Genomic DNA, 18,565 nt, shown 5'->3' with positions numbered 1-18,565 from the left:
TGTTTTACAGAGAATTGACATTGTACTGTGCCATGTCTCCCTAATTCTTAGATTGGGGACACAACAGGCACTTACTACCATACCAGTAAATATGAGAATGGTTATTGGTTGATTTTAAAGATCTCTATACCACAGGGGTTCTAACTGATGAATTGTTTACTACAGACCACCCATAGAAGACAGTCAAACGCTCCTGAGCCCAGTAGTATCCTGTGGACCACCTGGCGCATTGATGACAAGACCGGTCATTGTAACAATGCACCATTGTACAGAAACGAACGAAGAAGATTGGAAGATACAACTTAAAGAACAGTCTGTACAAGGACAGTGGGAGGTGAGATATCTCATTTCTATCTCTCCATCAATCTAACCAGCATCTATCTATCTATCTAACAATATTTGCAGATGATACTAAACTTTGTAAAGTAGTTAATACAGATGAGGATAGGGCACAGCTACAGGAGGATTTAGATAAATTGGGGAGTTGGGCGAAAAAATGGCAAATGGGGTTCAATGCCGATAAATGTAAGGTCCTGCACATGGGAAAGAAAAACAGCAGTCACCCATACATATTAAATGGGAAACCGTTGGGGAAATCTGACAAGTAGAAGGACCTGGGCCTCTTGGTTAACAGCAAATTAAATTGGAGTGCCCAGTGTCAGGCAGCAGCTGCAAAGGCAAATAGAGTCATGGCATGCATCAGAAGAGGAATAGGGGCATATGATGAGAACATTGTTCTTCCTCTGTATAAAGCGCTGGTAAGGCCGCACTTAGAATATTGTGCACAGTTCTGGGCTCCGGTGCTCAGGAAAGACATATTGGAGCTAGAGAGGGTACCAAGGAGGGCGACTAAGGTAATAAAGGGAATGGAGGGACTAGAATACCCAGAGAATTTGTCAAAATTAGGCCTATTTACGTTGGAAAAGAGAAGGCTTAGGGGAGACCTCATAAACATGTATAAATACATCAGGGGGCAGTACAGAGATCTCTCCCATGACCTGTTTATACCAAGGATGGTGACAAAGACGAGGGGGCACACTATGCGTCTGGAGGAAAGGAGGTTCCTGCACCAGCATAGAAGGGGATTCTTTACGGTCAGAGCCGTGAGGCTCTGGAACTCTCTGGGAGAGGAAGTGGTGATGTCCAACTCACTTAATGAGTTCAAGAGAGGCCTGGACGCCTTTCTTGAGAACAATAAAATTACATCTTATGCTTAGTGATAGTTAATTAATCCAGGGATTAAATCTGACTGCCAGATTGGAGTCGGGAAGTGAATTTTTCCTCAATGATGTAAATTGGCCTCTACCGCATGGGGTTTTTTTTGCCTTCCCCTGGATCAACGCTGCGGAATAGCTGCAGTGCACAAGAAATAGGCTGAACTGGATGGACGCTTGTCTTTTTTCGGCCTTATAAACTATGTAACTATGTAACTATGTAAATCTATCTATCTATCTATTCTATCTATTATCTATCTATTCTATCTATGAATCTGTTGACAGGTACATGGATGCAACAGCGCAGAGAATGAGGAGACAGTGGTACTTAACTAACAATTATTTATTTGATTAACACCATTATATAGGTACTTATAGGTATCAAATGTAAAGAAATAAGTAGTGGCAATACAGTGAATTATGGAAAGTTAATAACACGGTATTATGGCTATGTAATGCAGGTGCCGGGATGCAACACACAGAGACACAAGGCAAGAACAGTAAGAGTTGAATATAAACAGTTTATATATATATTTAACAGGTACGCTGAACAAGGGATTGCAACAAGGGTAATAAACAGTAATTTGAAGTATTAGCAAAATGTGAAGTCTCTCAAGGTAATGTGGTGCCCTAGATCATGGGAGACACCACATGAGTTCCTTAACTGTGCATATGGCTCTAGCGGGGGTCACCGGTTGTTCCCGCTAGGCCGTGAGTCTTTTTTCGGATAAATTCAATTAGGTCACGTTGAGCTTCTTTAGCCCCAACCGTTCCCCTCCCAACCTGAGTACCTAAACCCAATTGTCCCCGGTACCGTGAGTGAACAGTAGAAGTGATGGCCCTGTTCACGTATGCAGCTCCTCTGCTTCCGCTGGCGTGACTTTCCTGGGGCAGCCGTCTCTCAAGTCCTCTCTGCTTGGCCGTTGGAGGCAGTCTCTCAAGCCTTGGGTAGGGGGGTCCAGACCTCGTCTGTCGGCAGGCGACGTCGTGTTCCGCGAACTCACTCAGCACCGCAAGCGGGTTCCGAGTCTCTTCAGCAGGCACAGCACTCGGGTTACATCTGTGAGAGATCCGGAGCTCTTCTACTGGTGCCCGGCTGTGGCACCTCACAGGCCTCTGGCTTAGGCCTGTGACGCGGGGCTTCTCAGCACGCAGGAAACACGTCAGCTCCTTTCTCCTGCTTGGCGCCAAAGACCCCTCAGGTTTGGCGCGCTGGCCTCTTATCTCCCGGAACTCCTTCCTGGAAGTCACCTGATCGGGTCCAGCATCTAAATTTCCTCTCCCTTCAACTTCCCTTGCATATCTTGGTTCCGCTTGACTGTGTCTGGCCAGCAGATGGCAGCCTCTCTCCATCTTTGAAACATCATGTAGGAATTCCCTTACAAGCTGTCTCGCCTTTGCTACATTCCTCCATCCTTTTTGCTCGCTAGTCCTCGGGCGAGTGGACTTCTCGCAGAATTGATGCCTCTTTTCAGGCAGTGCAAGTTCAGACAGGAGTTGGGCACACTCCTGCGTTTTCTGTTGGATTTGAGACCAGATAAACTCTTCTTGAGCATACCGGTTAGGAGGTATTCCGGCATTAGCCCGCTCCTCTTGCGGAGGTGACTCCGGGAGATCCGATGAATCAACTACTGGGGATTGCAAGTCATTTCTCGACTCATTCTGGGTTCCACTCGGGGTTAGCCTCAACGGTTCTAACGGGCCCAACTGCATTGTGGCCCATCCTTCTTCATCCCCCAAGGTTCCTGCATGTGGCACTTCAGCATGTGGCACTTCAGCCAATACGTTTGAAGGCCTAACTTCGTTACAGACTTCTGCTTCAGAGGAGCAAGGCCGCAGCATATTGCGGTGCTACACCCTGGGTGTCGCGGAATCATCCCCTTCGGGCCTAACCTCGTAGACGGAGTTGTATGGGTGAACCTTCTTCACCACCCGATATGGTATCGCCTCCCAACGATGGTCCAGTTTACTCCCAAATCATTTGGCCCTTACCAGTACTCGGTCTCCTGGCTGAAGTGACCCACCTGCGGTCGGGGGACGATCTGCATGCTCTACTTCCTGACACTTTGAGCAACCAGTCTTCTCACTGTATGGAGCCGATGCTGGTGTTCTCGAATCCAGGTACTTGGGCTACTTCCCGGGCCGGAGTCTTCTGAGTCTAGCTCCAGTTCAGTAATTTCTCGCCCACTTCTTCCAAACAGCAGCATGTAAGGGGTGTAGCCGGTAGTTGCATGAACTCGATTATTATACACTCACACCAGCTCGGACACAAATTCAGGCCACTTCATCTTTTTGTCCGCTTCCAGCGTTCGCAACATTTGCAACAGGGTTCGGTTGAAGCGCTCGCATGTGCCGTTCCCTTGAGGGTGGTAGGGCGTTCTTCGAGATCGGTCGATCCCATAGATGCGGTATAGCTCATCCATCACTCATCCTTGGAAGCAGGCCCCATGATCAGAATGTATTTGCTTCGGGCACCCATAAATTCGGATGAAATCCTGACAGATGGCCTTAGCTGCGGCTTCTGCTGTCTGGTCTTTAGTAGGCGTCACTACTGCGAACTTGGTGAAGTGATCAGTCATGACTAAACAGTGTCGATAACCATTGTATGAAGTTCCTATCATCAGGTAGTCAATCATCAAGATTTCCAAGGGGGCAGAAGTTCGGATGGTCTGATTGGGAGCTCTTTGCTCCGGGGGCTTGTTCAACTCACACTGACAACATGTTCGGCAGACCCCCTCGACTTCTTGCTGCAGTTGAGGCCAATACACCAGCCGTTGCAACCACCGAAAGGTCTTTTCTACACCGAAATGAGCACCTCTTCTATGAGCTTCTTGAGCTAGCTGCGTTACTAGCGCTCCTGGAACTACCACCTGCCAGGTAGCATCAAACTCTCGAGGCAGCTGGATTCTTCGGCATAGCAAGCCGTTCTTCAGGAAGAGTCTCTCCCACTGACCTAGGATTTGTAGGGTAGTTGGAAGTGAAGCGGCTCTGGCTTCCTGGTCAGGTCTTTGCCTAAGGGCGACCCATTCTCTCAGCTTTGCTAACTCTGGGTCGGATTGCTGCAGATGTATCCATTCGTCTCTTGAACGGCCCAGAAGTTGAGTGGGCCTCGGCTCCTCTCTGGTCTCCTGGGCGTCGACCACAGCAGCGGCGAACTGGCTGAAATCCAGGATCTCGTTGCCTTCGAGCTCCTCATCTCTGTCCCTCTTCGGCCCCGCCTGAGTGACCCGGGACAGGGCATCTGCATGAGTGTTCAGGGCCTTAGACCGATAGGCAATTTTATATTGGTATTTGGACATCCTTGCGACCCACCGCTGTTCTAACGCGCCCAGTTTGGCGTTCTCCAAGTGGGCCAAAGGGTTGTTATCTGTCCGCACATGCACTTCTGACCCTGACAGGTACTCAGCAAATTTCTCGGTCATGGCCCACACCAGTGCCAGTAGCTCCAGCTTAAACGAACTGTAGTTGTCCGGATTCTTCTCCGTGTCTCGGAGTGACCTGCTGGCATACGCTCTTTTCCTCCTTGTACTTGAGCCAGCACTGCTCCCAGTCCATGCAAGCTTCCATCAGTGTACAACATAAAAGGCTGCGAAAAGTCAGCGTAGGCCAGAATTGGGGCATCCGTTAGCGCCATTTTCAATGCTCAGAATGCCTCTTCTTGGCATGGGCCCCACTGAATGGGCTGCCACTTGGCTCCCCCAGCCGTTCCTCTCAGCAATTCATTGAGCGGAATCGCAATCTTAGCGAAGTCTTAAATGAATCTGCGGTAGTATCCAGCAAGCCCCAGGAACGCCCTCAGTTCCTTTAGATTGGCAGGCGTGGGCCACTTCTGCACGGCAGCTACTTTCTCCGCAGTGGGGTGCACTCCTGCACTGGACACAGTGTGCCCCAGATATTCAATTTCTCGTTTGAAGAGACGACACTTACGAGGCTTGATTTTCAGGTCTTGCCTTTGAAGCCGTTCTAACACTTGTTCCAATCGGTGGAGATGATCTTCAAACGTAGCGGAAGAGATAATTATATTGTCCAGATATATTAAAGTGGCTTCAAAGTTGAGGTCCCCCAAGCATCTCTCCATCAGCCATTGGAAGGTTCCTGGCGCATTTGTTAGCCCGAACGTCATCCGATTGAACTCAAACAGGCCCATAGGGAGGACAAAAGCTGTCTTCGGACGATCCTTCTCAGCTACTGGGACCTGCCAATAGCCATTGGCCAGGTCAAGGGAAGAGAATAATTTGGCGCTCCCTAGTGCAGATAGAGACTCTTCAATTCGGGGGAGTGGATAGGAGTCCCTTACTGTACAGGCATTCAGCTTTCGATAGTCTATGCAGAATCTCAGGGTACCATCCTTTTTCCGGACCAGCACGATCGGAGCCGCCCAAGGGCTCTGACTTTCAGGGATCACACCGTTACGCAACATGTGGGCCAACAGCTCTTTCACCTCCTGGTACATTTGAGGCGGGATCTGCCGATATCTCTCTCTGATGGGAGCAGTATTTTCGGTGGGTATTTCGTGCTGAATGTCCCGAGTGCACCCGAAATCATCTTCATGCTGTGCAAACACTCCCTGATATTGCTGTAGAAGTTGTTCAATCTGCCTTACTTGTCCAGCAGAAAACTCAGTCAGATTAGCCTCCATTTCCTCCAAGAGGTGGCGCCCAGCCAATGGTTCTCTTCCATTCTCTTGGCTATTGAGGGACACCTCCAGGGTCCATGGCTTTCCTTCCACAGGTGCCAGCCCTATAGCGTCAGCTCTAGTAAGGGCTTCTGGCATTATACACACTCGCGCCACCTCTTGTCGGGACAACAACTGTAAACTTGTGCCACTTAAATTGATGCAACGCACAGGTACTCGACCGTGCCGCACAGTGGCCAGGGTCCGAGCAACCAGGAGTCCAGAGGGCGCTTCCTCTCCCTCCATTGGTTCAATTTGAATGTCCACGCCCTCTAAGGACACATGTGCCATCACCGGTAGAGTGAGTACAGTCTGTCCCACTGGCAGTGTCATTGTGGCTTCGGGTGGTATCGATACCTTACCAAGGTACTGAGAGGTGGCGGATAATTTTTTAATCTGACTGACCCGCACGAGATGCTGTAATACTCTCTTATTTGCTGGATCTCGAGTGGCACGGGCCCAGTTGTTTTGTTACAGCCCTCAGCCAGGAATTGTCTGACCTCTTTCAGCACATTCATGCCCAGGGTTACAATGGGCCCATCGCCTCCGGGCCCTGTGGTGAGTACGATCCCTTTCCGACCGAGGTCCTTTCCACATGCCCGAACGAACACCATACTACTCTCGCTACTGGGATAGGTAGTTGATTAGCCGCCACCAGTTTGACAGTGGGTTCCCGGCAGGAGCGAGCGACTTCAGGAAAGTGACTTTGGAAATACGTCTCAGGCATAGTGGTTATTTGAGACCCGGTGTCCATTAAACAGCGGATCCACTGCCCATTGAATTCAGCCCAAGTAATGGGCCTCTCAGACACAGTGTCTTCAGAGCTCCCTCTTCCACTCTCTGAAGCTCGAGACCCCACGGTATGCTCCACAACCATGGGGCATTTTAGTTTAACGGCTGTCCCCTCCTCCTCCTTTCTCGGTTGGGACAGTCTTTTTGAGATATGCCTCCTACCTCCGCAGGTCCAGCACTCTGGTCCACGTTCTACCGATAGGTCGGGTACATGCCGTGCTGGGCCGTGTAGGAACGTCTTTCTCGTTCTGGTCTCCATCCGCGTTGGGCAGTACGATCAGTCGGCAAGGGGACAGTAGGGGTCTTTCTAATAGCATTCAACTCACCCTGTATGTCTCGAATTTCCTGACGTATTTCCCTACCCAATCAGGCTCTTTGTTGGTGAATTCAGGGGCAATTGCCTCATGACTTCTAACTGTGGCTTTGAGAACAGGAACTTCTCTCTCCAGGACTCTAGCTTCAGCCCCTACCTCCTGGAAGCCCAGATCAGGGCTCAATCGCAGCCGCTCCTTCAGGATCTGCCTCAGGGAAGGGTCTTTCAAACCAGCAATCAGTTGGTCACGCAACACCTCATTCAATGGTCCCAGTCCTCGGTTCCCGTCTCGAACCTTCTTAGTGATATGGGCTGTCACTTCCTGTAATGCATTAACATACTGATTTACTGTCTCATTTTCCCCGTGTACCCGCTGAAACAACAGTAAGGTCAAGTGTCCCAAATCTGTAGTATCACCGTGCATGTCCTCTAGAATTTTTATCACTTTGTCCACTGTGTCACGGTCCCCAGGTGGGCGGTACATCACAGTCTGCCGGGCCTCTCCATCAAGGGTTTGGAGGGCCAGCTCCGCCTGGGCTAGGGGATCGAGGGGATACATACGTAGCATACTTCTCAGCCTTTCTACCCAGTCCCACAGTGACATGCCATCCCCCGTAAACTTGGGTAGGTGGCTGAGCATAGCCCCCAAAGGTATATGGCCCTGGCCGGACCCAGTCACAGGCTGCTCCGCCATCTCTGCATCTGAATGTTGCATCCTGCCGACTACGCCAAATGTAATGCAGGTGCCGGGATGCAACGCACAGAGACACAAGGCGAGAACAGTAAGAGTTGAATATAAACAGTTTATATATATATTTAACAGGTACGCTGAACAAGGGATTGCAACAAGGGTAATAAACAGTAATTTGAAGTATTAGCAAAATGTGAAGTCTCTCAAGGTAATATGGTGCCCTAGATCATGGGAGACACCACATGAGTTCCTTAACTGTGCATATGGCTCTAGCGGGGGTCACGGGTTATTCCCGCTAGGCTGTGAGTCTTTTTCCGGATAAATTCAATTAGGTCACGTTGAGCTTCTTTAGCCCCAACCGTTCCCCTCCCAACCTGAGTACCTAAACCTACTTGTCCCCGGTACCGTGAGTGAACAGTAGAAGTGACAGCCCTGTTCACATATGCAGCTCCTCTGCTTCCGCTGGCGTGACTTTCCTGGGGCAGCCGTCTCTCAAGTCCTCTCTGCTTGGCCATTGGAGGCAGTCTCTCAAGCCTTGGGTACGGGGGTCCAGACCTCGTCTGTCGGCGGGTGACGTCGGGTTCCGCGAACTCACTCAGCACCGCAAGCAGGTTCCGAGTCTCCTCAGCAGGCACAGCACTCGGGTCACATCTGTGAGGGATCTGGAACTCTTCTACTGGTGCCCGGCTGTGGCACCTCACAGGCCTCTGGCTTAGGCCTGTCACACGGGGCTTCTCAGCACGCAGGGAACACGTCTGCTCCTTTCTCCTGCTTGGCGCCAAAGACCCCTCAGGTTTGGCGCGCTGGCCTCTTATCTCCCAGAACTCCTTCCTGGAAGTCACCTGATCGGGTCCAGCGTCTAAATCTCCTCTCCCTTCAACTTCCCTTGCATATCTTGGTTCCGCTTGACTGTGTCTGGCCAGCAGATGTCAGCCTCTCTCCATCTTTGAAACATCATGTAGGAATTCCCTTACAAGCTGTCTCGCCTTTGCTACAGCTAAATAGGGTATTTATACCAGACAATATACAATATTATTTACACACCACTGTTCTATATTCACAACTAATGAAACTATTGTCTTGAGTAACATCTCGGTCCTAATTCCTCAACCGAGGTTGCGTCACTGTCACTAACGGACCCGTCGCCACTCCTCAAGCAATATGAAGCACCATACAGGCCCCAACAAGAGTCTATGTTACTCCCTGGTAGGCCTCAAGTTTTGCATCGATGGGTTACTCGGTACACCCGACACTCTGGCCGCCTCTGATTCCTGAAGCACGGGCCCGATTTTCCCCCCTTCCTCTGTACCATACATTTGCACCAAGGATGTGGCTCATACAAATGTTCATCTCCAGCATCCTGATTGCATCTTCCGATTCAGCTCAGATCACCCAACTTCGGTCTCTTGCCTCCGGGTGTGGTCTCGTGAGTCTTCACTCAGGTATGCTGGCTCGGATCTTCACCCGTGTCTGGTCTCTCGGATTTTCACTCGGGTCTGGTCTCTCTGATCTTCATTCGTGTCTGGTCTCTTGGATTTTCATTTGTGTCTGGTCTCTCTGATCTTCACTTAGGTCTGTTCTCTTGGATCTTCACTCTGGTCTGGTCTCTCAGGTTTTCACTTGGGTCTGGTCTCGCGTAATGGTGCCTTTAAACCAACTCTGCTGCTCACACGACAGGTCCTGGCGACTGCTCCTCTCCTTCTCAGTCTTCCCGGGCCTTTTATAATTATTGACTGCTCCACAGCTGTCACCTGACCTGGTGTCTCCTCCAATCTCTTCCCTTAGAAGATGTGTACTTCGCTCTTCAGTTCCTACCAATGTAGTTCTCTCTGCTTTCTCTTTCCTAATCATCCTTAAGGCCCCGTCACACTAAGCGACGCTACAGCGATCCCGACAACGATACGACCTGTCAGGGATCGTTGCTGCGTCGCTATGTGGTCGCTGGTGAGATGTCAAACAGTCAGATCTTCCCAACGATGCAGCAACGATGCGGCGACCCGTAACGATCTGTATAACGATGCAAGCCTATGTGTTTCTGTGTCTGGGTCGTTAACAAGGTCGTTGGTAAGGTGCCAAACACACCGATGCATGCTACCCAGCGGAGCTTCAACGATCAAAGAAATGTCCAGACCATTCCGACACGACCAGCGATCTCACAGCAGGGGCCTGGTCGCTGCTAAGTGTCAAGCGTAGCGAGATTGCTACTGAGGTCGCTGTTGCGTCACAAAACTTGTGACTCAGCAGCGATCTCGCTAGCGGTCTCGCTTAGTGTGACGGGGGCTTTAGTCAGCAGATGGCGAAGTTCACTTGCAAACAATCGGTTTAGGCATTACTGTGTGTCTTCTCACTCATTAATTCTGTTAGAGACCTATAAATCTATATGTCCATCTATCTTTATATCTCATATAATTTACCTATCTATCTATCTTTCTATCTATCTATCTGTCTCTATCTAACTATCTATCCCATGTTTGTCTATTTTCTATCTGTCTGTCTGTTAGTCTGTCTATCTATTATTGGTATAAATCTAAGATGATCAAAGCGATTAGATGTTCTTCAGCAAGTAAAGGGTGGTTTGCAGGACTCCTGTCTGGTGGCAAGGGACTACTGACGTGTTCACTTGACCAGGGACTTGTGAGTTGATTCGCTCAACTCTAGTAAACGTTCATTAGTTCATTGTGTTTTATTTTTTAATTACATGAATTGTCAGTATATTTTTTCCTCTTTTCTGTATTTTGTTCTAATCTGTCCATTTACCATGTTTATTCCCTGTAGAGCAGCTCATTAGGATCAATGTTACACATGCCCTGCATGATTCTGCTGGATGGAACTCAGATCACTATATAACCATATGGTAATCTAAGTTTGGCTCAGTAGGAACATAGCTTGTCGATGTGTTGCAGCCCTAATACTGACTATAATATCACGCTTGCACTTTGCTTAACACATAGCGAAACAGAAGTCCTCTTATTTTTGTAACAAAAATCTATAGTCACATTTATGGATATAAAGTGTTCAGATTTTGAATCAAGGAGGTTGAATAACCTCTAGATGACAAAATAATTGCTATTATGGCCCCATGATACATTGGTGGCTATAAATGTTAGGTAAAGACTAATAGAAAGGTTGAGAATACAGTACAGACCAAAAGTTTGGACACACCTTCTCATTTAATGATTTTTCTGTATTTTCATAACTATGAAAATTGTACATTCACACTGAAGGCATCAAAACTATGAATTAACACTTGTGGAATTATATACTTAACAAAAAAGTGTCAAACAACTGAAAATATGTCATATATTCTAGGTTCTTCAAAGTAGCCACCTTTTGCTTTGATGACTGCTTTGCACACTCTTGGCATTCTCTTGATGAGCTTCAAAAGGTAGTCACCGGAAATGGTCTTCCAACAATCTTGAAGGAGTTCCCAGAGATGCTTAGCACTTGTTGGCCCTTTTGCCTTCACTCTGCGGTCCAGCTCACCCCAAACCATCTCGATTGGGTTCAGGTCTGGTGACTGTGGAGGCCAGGTCATCTGGCGTAGCACCCCATCATTCTCCCTCTTGGTCAAATAGCCCTTACACAGCCTGGAGGTGTGTTTGGGGTCATTGTCCTGTTGAAAAATAAATGATGGTCCAACTAAACGCAAACCGGATGGAATAGCATGCCACTGCAAGATGCTGTGGTAGCAATGCTGGTTCAGTATGCCTTCAATTTTGAATAAATCCCCAACAGTGTCACCAGCAAAGCACCCCACACCATCACACCTCCTCCTCCATGCTTCTCGATGGGAACCAGGCATGTAGAGTCCATCCATTCACCTTTTCTGCGTCGCACAAAGACACGGTGGTTGGAACCAAAGGTCTCAAATTTGGACTCATCAGACCAAAGCACCGATTTCCACTGGTCTAATGTCCATTCCTTGTGTTCTTTAGCCCAAACAAGTCTCTTCTGCTTGTTGCCTGTCCTTAGCAGTGGTTTCCGAGCAGCTATTTTACCATGAAGGCCTGCTGCACAATGTCTCCTTTTAGCAGTTGTTGTAGAGATGTGTCTGCTGCTAGAACTCTGTGTGGCATTGACCTGGTCTCTAATCTGAGTTGCTGTTAACCTGCGATTTCTGAGGTGGGTGACTCGGATAAACTTATCCTCAGAAGCAGAGGTGACTCTTGGTCTTCCTTTCCTGGGGTGATCCTCATGTGAGCCAGTTTCTTTGTAGAGCTTGATGGTTTTTGCAACTGCACTTGGGGACACTTTCAAAGTTTTTCCAATTTTTCAGACTGACTGACCTTCATTTCTTAAAGTAATGATGGCCACTCGTTTTTCTTTACATAGCTGCTTTTTACTTGCCATAATACAAATTCTAACAGTCTATTCAGTAGGACTATCAGCTGTGTATCCACCAGACTTCTGCACAACACAACTGATGGTCCTAACCCACTTTATAAGGCAAGAAATCCCACTTATTAAACCTGACAGGCCACACCTGTGAAGTAAAAACCATTTCCGGTGACTACCTCTTGAAGCTCATCAAGAGAATGCCAAGAGTGTGCAAAGCAGTCATCAAAGCAAAAGATGGCTACTTTGAAGAACCTAGAATATAAGACATATTTTCAGTTGTTTCACACTTTTTTGTTAAGTATATAATTCCACATGTGTTAATTCATAGTTTTGATGCTTTCAGTGTGAATGTACAATTTTCATTGTCAAGAAAATACAGAAAAATCTTTAAATGAGAAGGTATGTCCAAACTTTTGGTCTGTACTGTATGTTTATTTGTGGTTTCCTCAATTTTTTTTGCTATGTTTTTAAAATGTTTTTCTATGGACTTCAAGGGAAATAAAATCTAAATATTAGATGTTTTCTTCATTTTCCTGCATCTACGGGCTGATTTACTACATATCAAATACTATTTGGTTTCAGATAGACTGGTATACTTGCCACTGGTGACACCTAGTGGCCAAAGTTTGTAAATCAGTAAGTTAGTATTTTGATAATGTTAATAAAGTACTCTAGATATTCACAAAAGTGTATTGCATTATGGCAATAACTTAAAGGGGTTGTCTTTATCATTTTTAATAGGTAAAATTGCAAAGTGCTTGAAAAAGCAAGCAACTTTGCAAATTATCTTTTATTCAAAATCCTCTCTTTTGTCAAGAAAAGAGGTAATTTTGATTATATTATTTACTGCTCCTTGCACACCTTACATTTGCAGTCTATTAGTGGTGGCTGGTTTTCCAGGCAAAGAGTGCAGCTCTTGCAAGATCTTTGCTATGCAGCTTGCAGGCTTTTCTGGTGATGGCTGAATCGCTGGATCCAACTGGATCCAGACAATTTGAGATCCCCTGTGCTCATCTGATGCTGCAGAAGGCAAAACTCAATCTGCTTGTGGCTTAGGAGAGTGCGTAGCTTGGGGCCAACAGTGCAGCCATGCTGCTATACCAAGCATCCAACCATTCAAGAGCGCACCGCTCCCTGACAAACAGGAGCAGTGGAGCAGTGCGCTTCTGAAGAATGAAGATTAGAACAACCAAGGCAATAATAATAAATGGAAACCTTTGTGCTAGTACTGTATATATGGCTACCACTATACATTTTCAGCACCAAGGCAGGTTAACCATGACAGAGCTCTGTGTAGGAATATTATATTGCTGTCACTTTTTCCTTCTCCTTTCATTGATATTTTCACGTATTCAGCTTGCAGTTATTCCCTAGTACTGTATGTCTCTATGGAGAATTATAGCCAATTAATACATTTGACAAAATGCACAAGACAATATCACTGGAGTAAAGTGTATCTACTGTTTAGGGTCTTAATAAAGTTAAAAAAGACCTTTTACCAAATTTTTTATGTTGAACTGGACAACCAATGAAATAGTTGCTGCAGAGGGAATAAAACATTTTTTTTATTTCGACTCTCCTCTGCAGAGATATTAGCAGTCAAGTTATTTACCACATAATGAGTTAACTTTTTAAAATCCAAGTGCTTGTTATCAGAAATTTCACTGGAGGCGTGTACTTCTTCTCCCTGTATGATGCTGAACAATCATAAGCAGGCAGCAACAGACAATGGAAAAAAGAGAACACCCCCCACTATAGCTTAAAGTAGGTTTCTCAGTGTGTAAGGATATAGCTCTGATCTCCTGGTCTAACCTCCTGCATGAGTCAGCAGGGAGCTGTGCAGCTGAACTTAGCTGTGTCACATCACAAACCCTTTTATCAGTTCTTTTGATTACTGTGTCAATAATCACACTTACTGTATGTACTTGTACTTGCTTTACAGTGAGATGAGTGCTGCATTACATCTAACATGTCTCTCACCTGCCTGATGTAGACTACTCCTGAGTGAGTTGTAATGACATCCTGCTCTGATCTCACTGCACAATAAGTATAAGTTGAACACAACAGACATAATTGTGATTACTGACACATCTCTGTACAGGAGAGGAGGAGAGCTGATTGAAGGGTTTGTAATGTGTCACAGCTAAATTCAGCTGCACTTCCCCTCCCCACACACTGATCCATGCAGGAGGTTAGAACAGGATATCATAACTGTATAATTTCATCTCACACACTGAGAAATCTAATCTATGGTGAGGGTATGTTCCTCTTTCCTTTGAGTGTTTATGCCTGTTTATGATTGGTTAGCATCATACAGGGAGAGGAAGTACACGCCCCAAGTGAAAACTTTCTGATAACACCCACTTGGACTTGAAAAAGTTAACTCATTAGGTGCCAAATACTTTGACTGTTAATCTCTCCACAACAGAAAGGCAAAATGAAAAATAAGTTTTATTCCATTCTATAGTGAGTATTACATTGTGTGTCCAGTTCAAGATGAAATATTTGGTGAAAGGTTCTCTTTAAGTGACTGACAACCTTTTCTGGTGCACCAGTGTGTATACAGGTTGTCACTCAGCTTTTCTATTAACATGTATGATAAAGAAACATTTGAATTAGGGTTGGTTCACACAAGTGTATAAACTCAGTTTCATCCAGAAAAGTTGGATAATTGTTTTCTCACTTGTCATCTGTGTGCAGTTTGTTTACAATCCGTTTTTTTACAGCAGCTATTATTAATAATTTACAGGACCATTAACAGTTTCCTATGCTCCAGAATTACAATGAATCCAGAAAAATTGGATGCTATACTGTAGCTCCATATGACATTGGATTTATTTTACACACCCATGGACTTGAATGGGTGCGTCTCATCTGATTTACGGAAGAACTTAGTATATGCCGAGATTTTTTTCACACGCAGATTGGATCAGTGAAAAAAATCGTTCATCTTCACTGCCCCATTAAATATCATTTGTCCAAGCGTTGTCCATTTTTTTCACGGATAGCAGTCGGACCAAAAATATGGTCATGTGAATGAGCCCTTAATGAGTAACATTTTATTGTAGAATTGCTTCTTAATAGAATTTGATACTGTGTGCAGCATTTTCCTAGTAGGCATTCATTATTTCAACAATTGAAATTATTTTACATATTACTCAGTGCATTTATGCAAAATACAATGTATTTTTGGGGAATATTTTCCTTTTTATGCACAAAGTTCACATTTAGAACTGAATTATATTTCTCTCCTACAACTTGCAGATATTATCTTGTTTCCTAATGTCGTTTTGCTTGTGAGCTAAATTTAATCTGTAAACTCTTGGAGCAGTCGCTGATTGACTTCTGAATATATTAAGGCTTGTGTTGTTTTCCATGAATTAATATAATGTATCAGTGGAAAAGGAAGCAGCGCTATCTCAGAATCAATTCCACTGATTTGCTTTCATTAAAGCTTCTATTGTATGCAATGTGAATATTCAGATCCACGTTGGTGTCTATATTTTACCACTATCAGCTGGATGGTTTCTGAAATTATAAAGCATCAAATTTAGAAATAAATGCAAAAGCATCAGCTATTTACTTAGATATTTCTCCCTTACTAAAATCTATCACAGACATTCCTAAATTTGAACTATTTTAACTTTTCTGGAGGACTGTACCATAGATTTCTGATTTAGTTTAAAGGGTCGCACTGAAGGGTTTAATTTAAAGAAACATTTGTGGCCCTTCTGATGCACTGTGTTATATCTAGTGCAGGATCTGAGGGGGCGGGGGACATGGCTAGAACTGTCTCTATGTTATTCTTTGAATTCTTGTATCATGTACCGCCCCTGCAGACCCTTCAGATTTATGACTTTTATATTTTATCACTTTTTATGTTTTCCTGGCCGTATCTTTATAATGTAACCACTGCTAAAAGGACCATGTAGAATTTCTTCTTTGGAAAGTTCTTAAATACTTCTATAAGGGAATATATTATGTAGAGCTGCAGTTTTCAAGTCCTGTTTGCTCATACAGTAATGGCCAAAAGTGTTGCCACGTTTTTGGGATTTAGTGTGAAATTATGTCCAATTTGCCTTTTTTTCTCTGTTTTTTTGTGTTATTCCAATACAAACAAAGGAAATAAACGTGTCTATAACAAAATATGTGTAATTGCAATATTTTTCTGGGAGAAATACCGTATATTCCGGCGTATAAGACGACCTGGTGTATAAGACGACCCCCCTACTTTCCTGTTAAAATATAGAGTTTAGGATATATTCACCGTATAAGACTACCCCTTTTCCAACGCATACCAAACACCGGTAAAAATTTAAAAAAAACAGATTTGAATTTAACATGGTCCTTTTTTAATTTAAATTCTTATGACATGCAGGTATATAGCAGGAAAACTGTCACTCATAAACATATTAAAATAGGGGGGACCCCACGTCATTTTTTTGGGGGGTCCCCCATTCTAATAGCTAGTAAAGGCTAGGTATTCAGCTGGGGGCTGATATTAGTAGCCTGGGAAGCTCCGTGGGTATTACCCCCTTCCCAGGCTTCAAACATCTGCCCCAGCCGTCTGCTTAACCTCCGCTAGAGACTATAATGATGGTGGATCCCACGCCAATTTTCTTTTTAAAAAATCCTTTATTTTAACACTAAATGACAATTGAGGGGTTAATAAAGATGCAGTCCCTAAATTATTATTAATTTTGTAATTAATTTTTCCCAAAAATGTTGACGTGGGCTTCGCCCTATTTTTGTGTCCAGCCAGGTACAGCAGGCAGGAACAGGCTGCCCCCAACCACCAGCTGCCTATTTGTACCTGGCCGGACACAACAATATAGGGAAGCCCTTTTTTTTTTAATTATTTCATGAAATAATTAAAAAAAAAAAGACGTGGGGCTTCGCCCTATTTTTGTGTCCAGCCAGGTACAACTAGGCAGCTGGGGGCTGGAATCTGCAGCGCAGGGAGGCCCAAGCTTTCTGGCCCCCCCCGCTGCAAATTGCAGTCCGCAGCCACCCCGGAAAATGGCGCGTTCATAGAAGCGCCATCTTCTGGCGCTGTACCCAACTCATCCAGGGCCCTGGTGCGGTGGCTCACTGGGTAATAAAGGGGTTAAGGCCAGCTTGGCATTATCAGCTGGCCCTAAGCCCGAAATTCATGGGGTCACGCCAATATTAGACATGACCGCCATGAATTTCTAGTAAAGTAATTAAAAAAAACACAAACACCCAGAATAAAGTCCTTTAATTGAAATAAAGACACAATTTTTTAATGTTCTAAATTAAACCATACTTACCATCACGCCCATTCCAGCTGAAGCCAACGATCTCCTGCAATAAAAGTAAAATAATAAAGCAACCTCATCCTTACCTCTCCATGGTTCCCAGGACCGGTCCAGCTCTGCTACATTCACATGACAGGCTGCACCGCAGCAGAACGCTGCCGTTCAGCTTGCCATGCGGCAGACACTGAGAAGCGCAGGCATGCTTGTGCTCCTCAGTGTCTGACTGTGACGGCATAAAGATGAGCCGAGATCATGTCCAATGAACTCGGCTCACCTCATGCACGTCACTGACAGCGTGGGAAAATTCTCCTGCTCCCCGCATGCGCAGTAGAAGTTTCCCACGCTGTCAGTGACGGACGTCCAGGAGGTGAGCTGAGTTCATTGTCGGCTCATCTGGATGCCGTCACAGCGAGACACTGAGGAGCGCAAGCATGCCTGCGCTTCTCAGTGTCTGCGGGATGACAGGCTGGATGGCAGCGTTCTGCTGTGGTCCAGCCTGTCATCTCGATGTAGCAGAGCTGAAGCTGTCCTGGGAACCATGGAGAGGTAAGGATGATGTTGGTTTATTATTTTACTTTTATTACAGGAGATCGTTGGCTTCAGCTGGAATGGGCGTGATGGTAAGTATGGTTTAATTTAGAACAATAAAGAATTGTGTGTTTATTTCAATTAAAGGACTTTATTCTGGGTGTTTGTGTTTTTTTTAACTTTTACTATGGGGTTAGTAATGGGGGTGTCTTATAGACGCCTCTCCATTACTAACCTGGGCTTGATGTCAGCTGGCATTATAAGCTGACATCAACCCCAACCCTATTACCCCACTGCCACCGCACCAGGGCAGCGTGGAAGAGCGAGGCTAAGTGCCAGAATTGGCGCATCCTATGGATGCGCCATTTCTGGGGCGGCTGACGGCTGGTGTTTCTAGCCTGGGAGGGGGCCAATATTCATGGCTCCCTTCCTGGGCTATTAATATCAGCCCCCAGCTGTCTGCCTAGCCTTTGCTAGCTATTAAATTAGGGGGGACCCCACGTCATTTTTTTTGGGGGTCCCCCATTTTAATAGCTAGTAAAGGCTATGTATTCAGCTGGGGGCTGATATTAGTAGCCTGGGAAGCTCCGTGGGTATTACCCCCTTCCCAGGCTTCAAACATCTGCCCCAGCTGTCTGCTTAACCTCCGCTAGAAACTAAAATTAAGGGGAACCCCACGCCAATTTTTTTTTAAATAAATCCGTTATTTTAACACTAGATGACAAGTACAGTAAG

At 45.6% G+C, this 18,565-nt stretch overlaps 1 protein-coding gene across 2 annotated transcripts in view; it reads left to right on the top strand.

Moving 5' to 3' along the window:
- Positions 1-18,565, top strand: part of UNC5C (unc-5 netrin receptor C) — a 518,170-nt gene that overhangs the window by 483,897 nt on the left and 15,708 nt on the right. For both annotated transcript variants that reach the window (XM_073638355.1, XM_073638362.1), the window contains one exon: positions 166-334. In XM_073638355.1, coding sequence (XP_073494456.1) covers positions 166-334 — 169 coding nt within the window. The remainder of the gene's footprint in view (positions 1-165; positions 335-18,565) is intronic.

Source organism: Phyllobates terribilis, unplaced genomic scaffold (assembly GCF_046119375.1).
Source record: "Phyllobates terribilis strain yellow unplaced genomic scaffold, ASM4611937v1 Scaffold_1__5_contigs__length_1240528914, whole genome shotgun sequence".
Taxonomy (NCBI): Eukaryota; Metazoa; Chordata; class Amphibia; order Anura; family Dendrobatidae; genus Phyllobates; species Phyllobates terribilis.
Note: the sequence above shows the minus strand (reverse complement) of the source record. Positions and strands in the feature narration are given on the sequence as shown.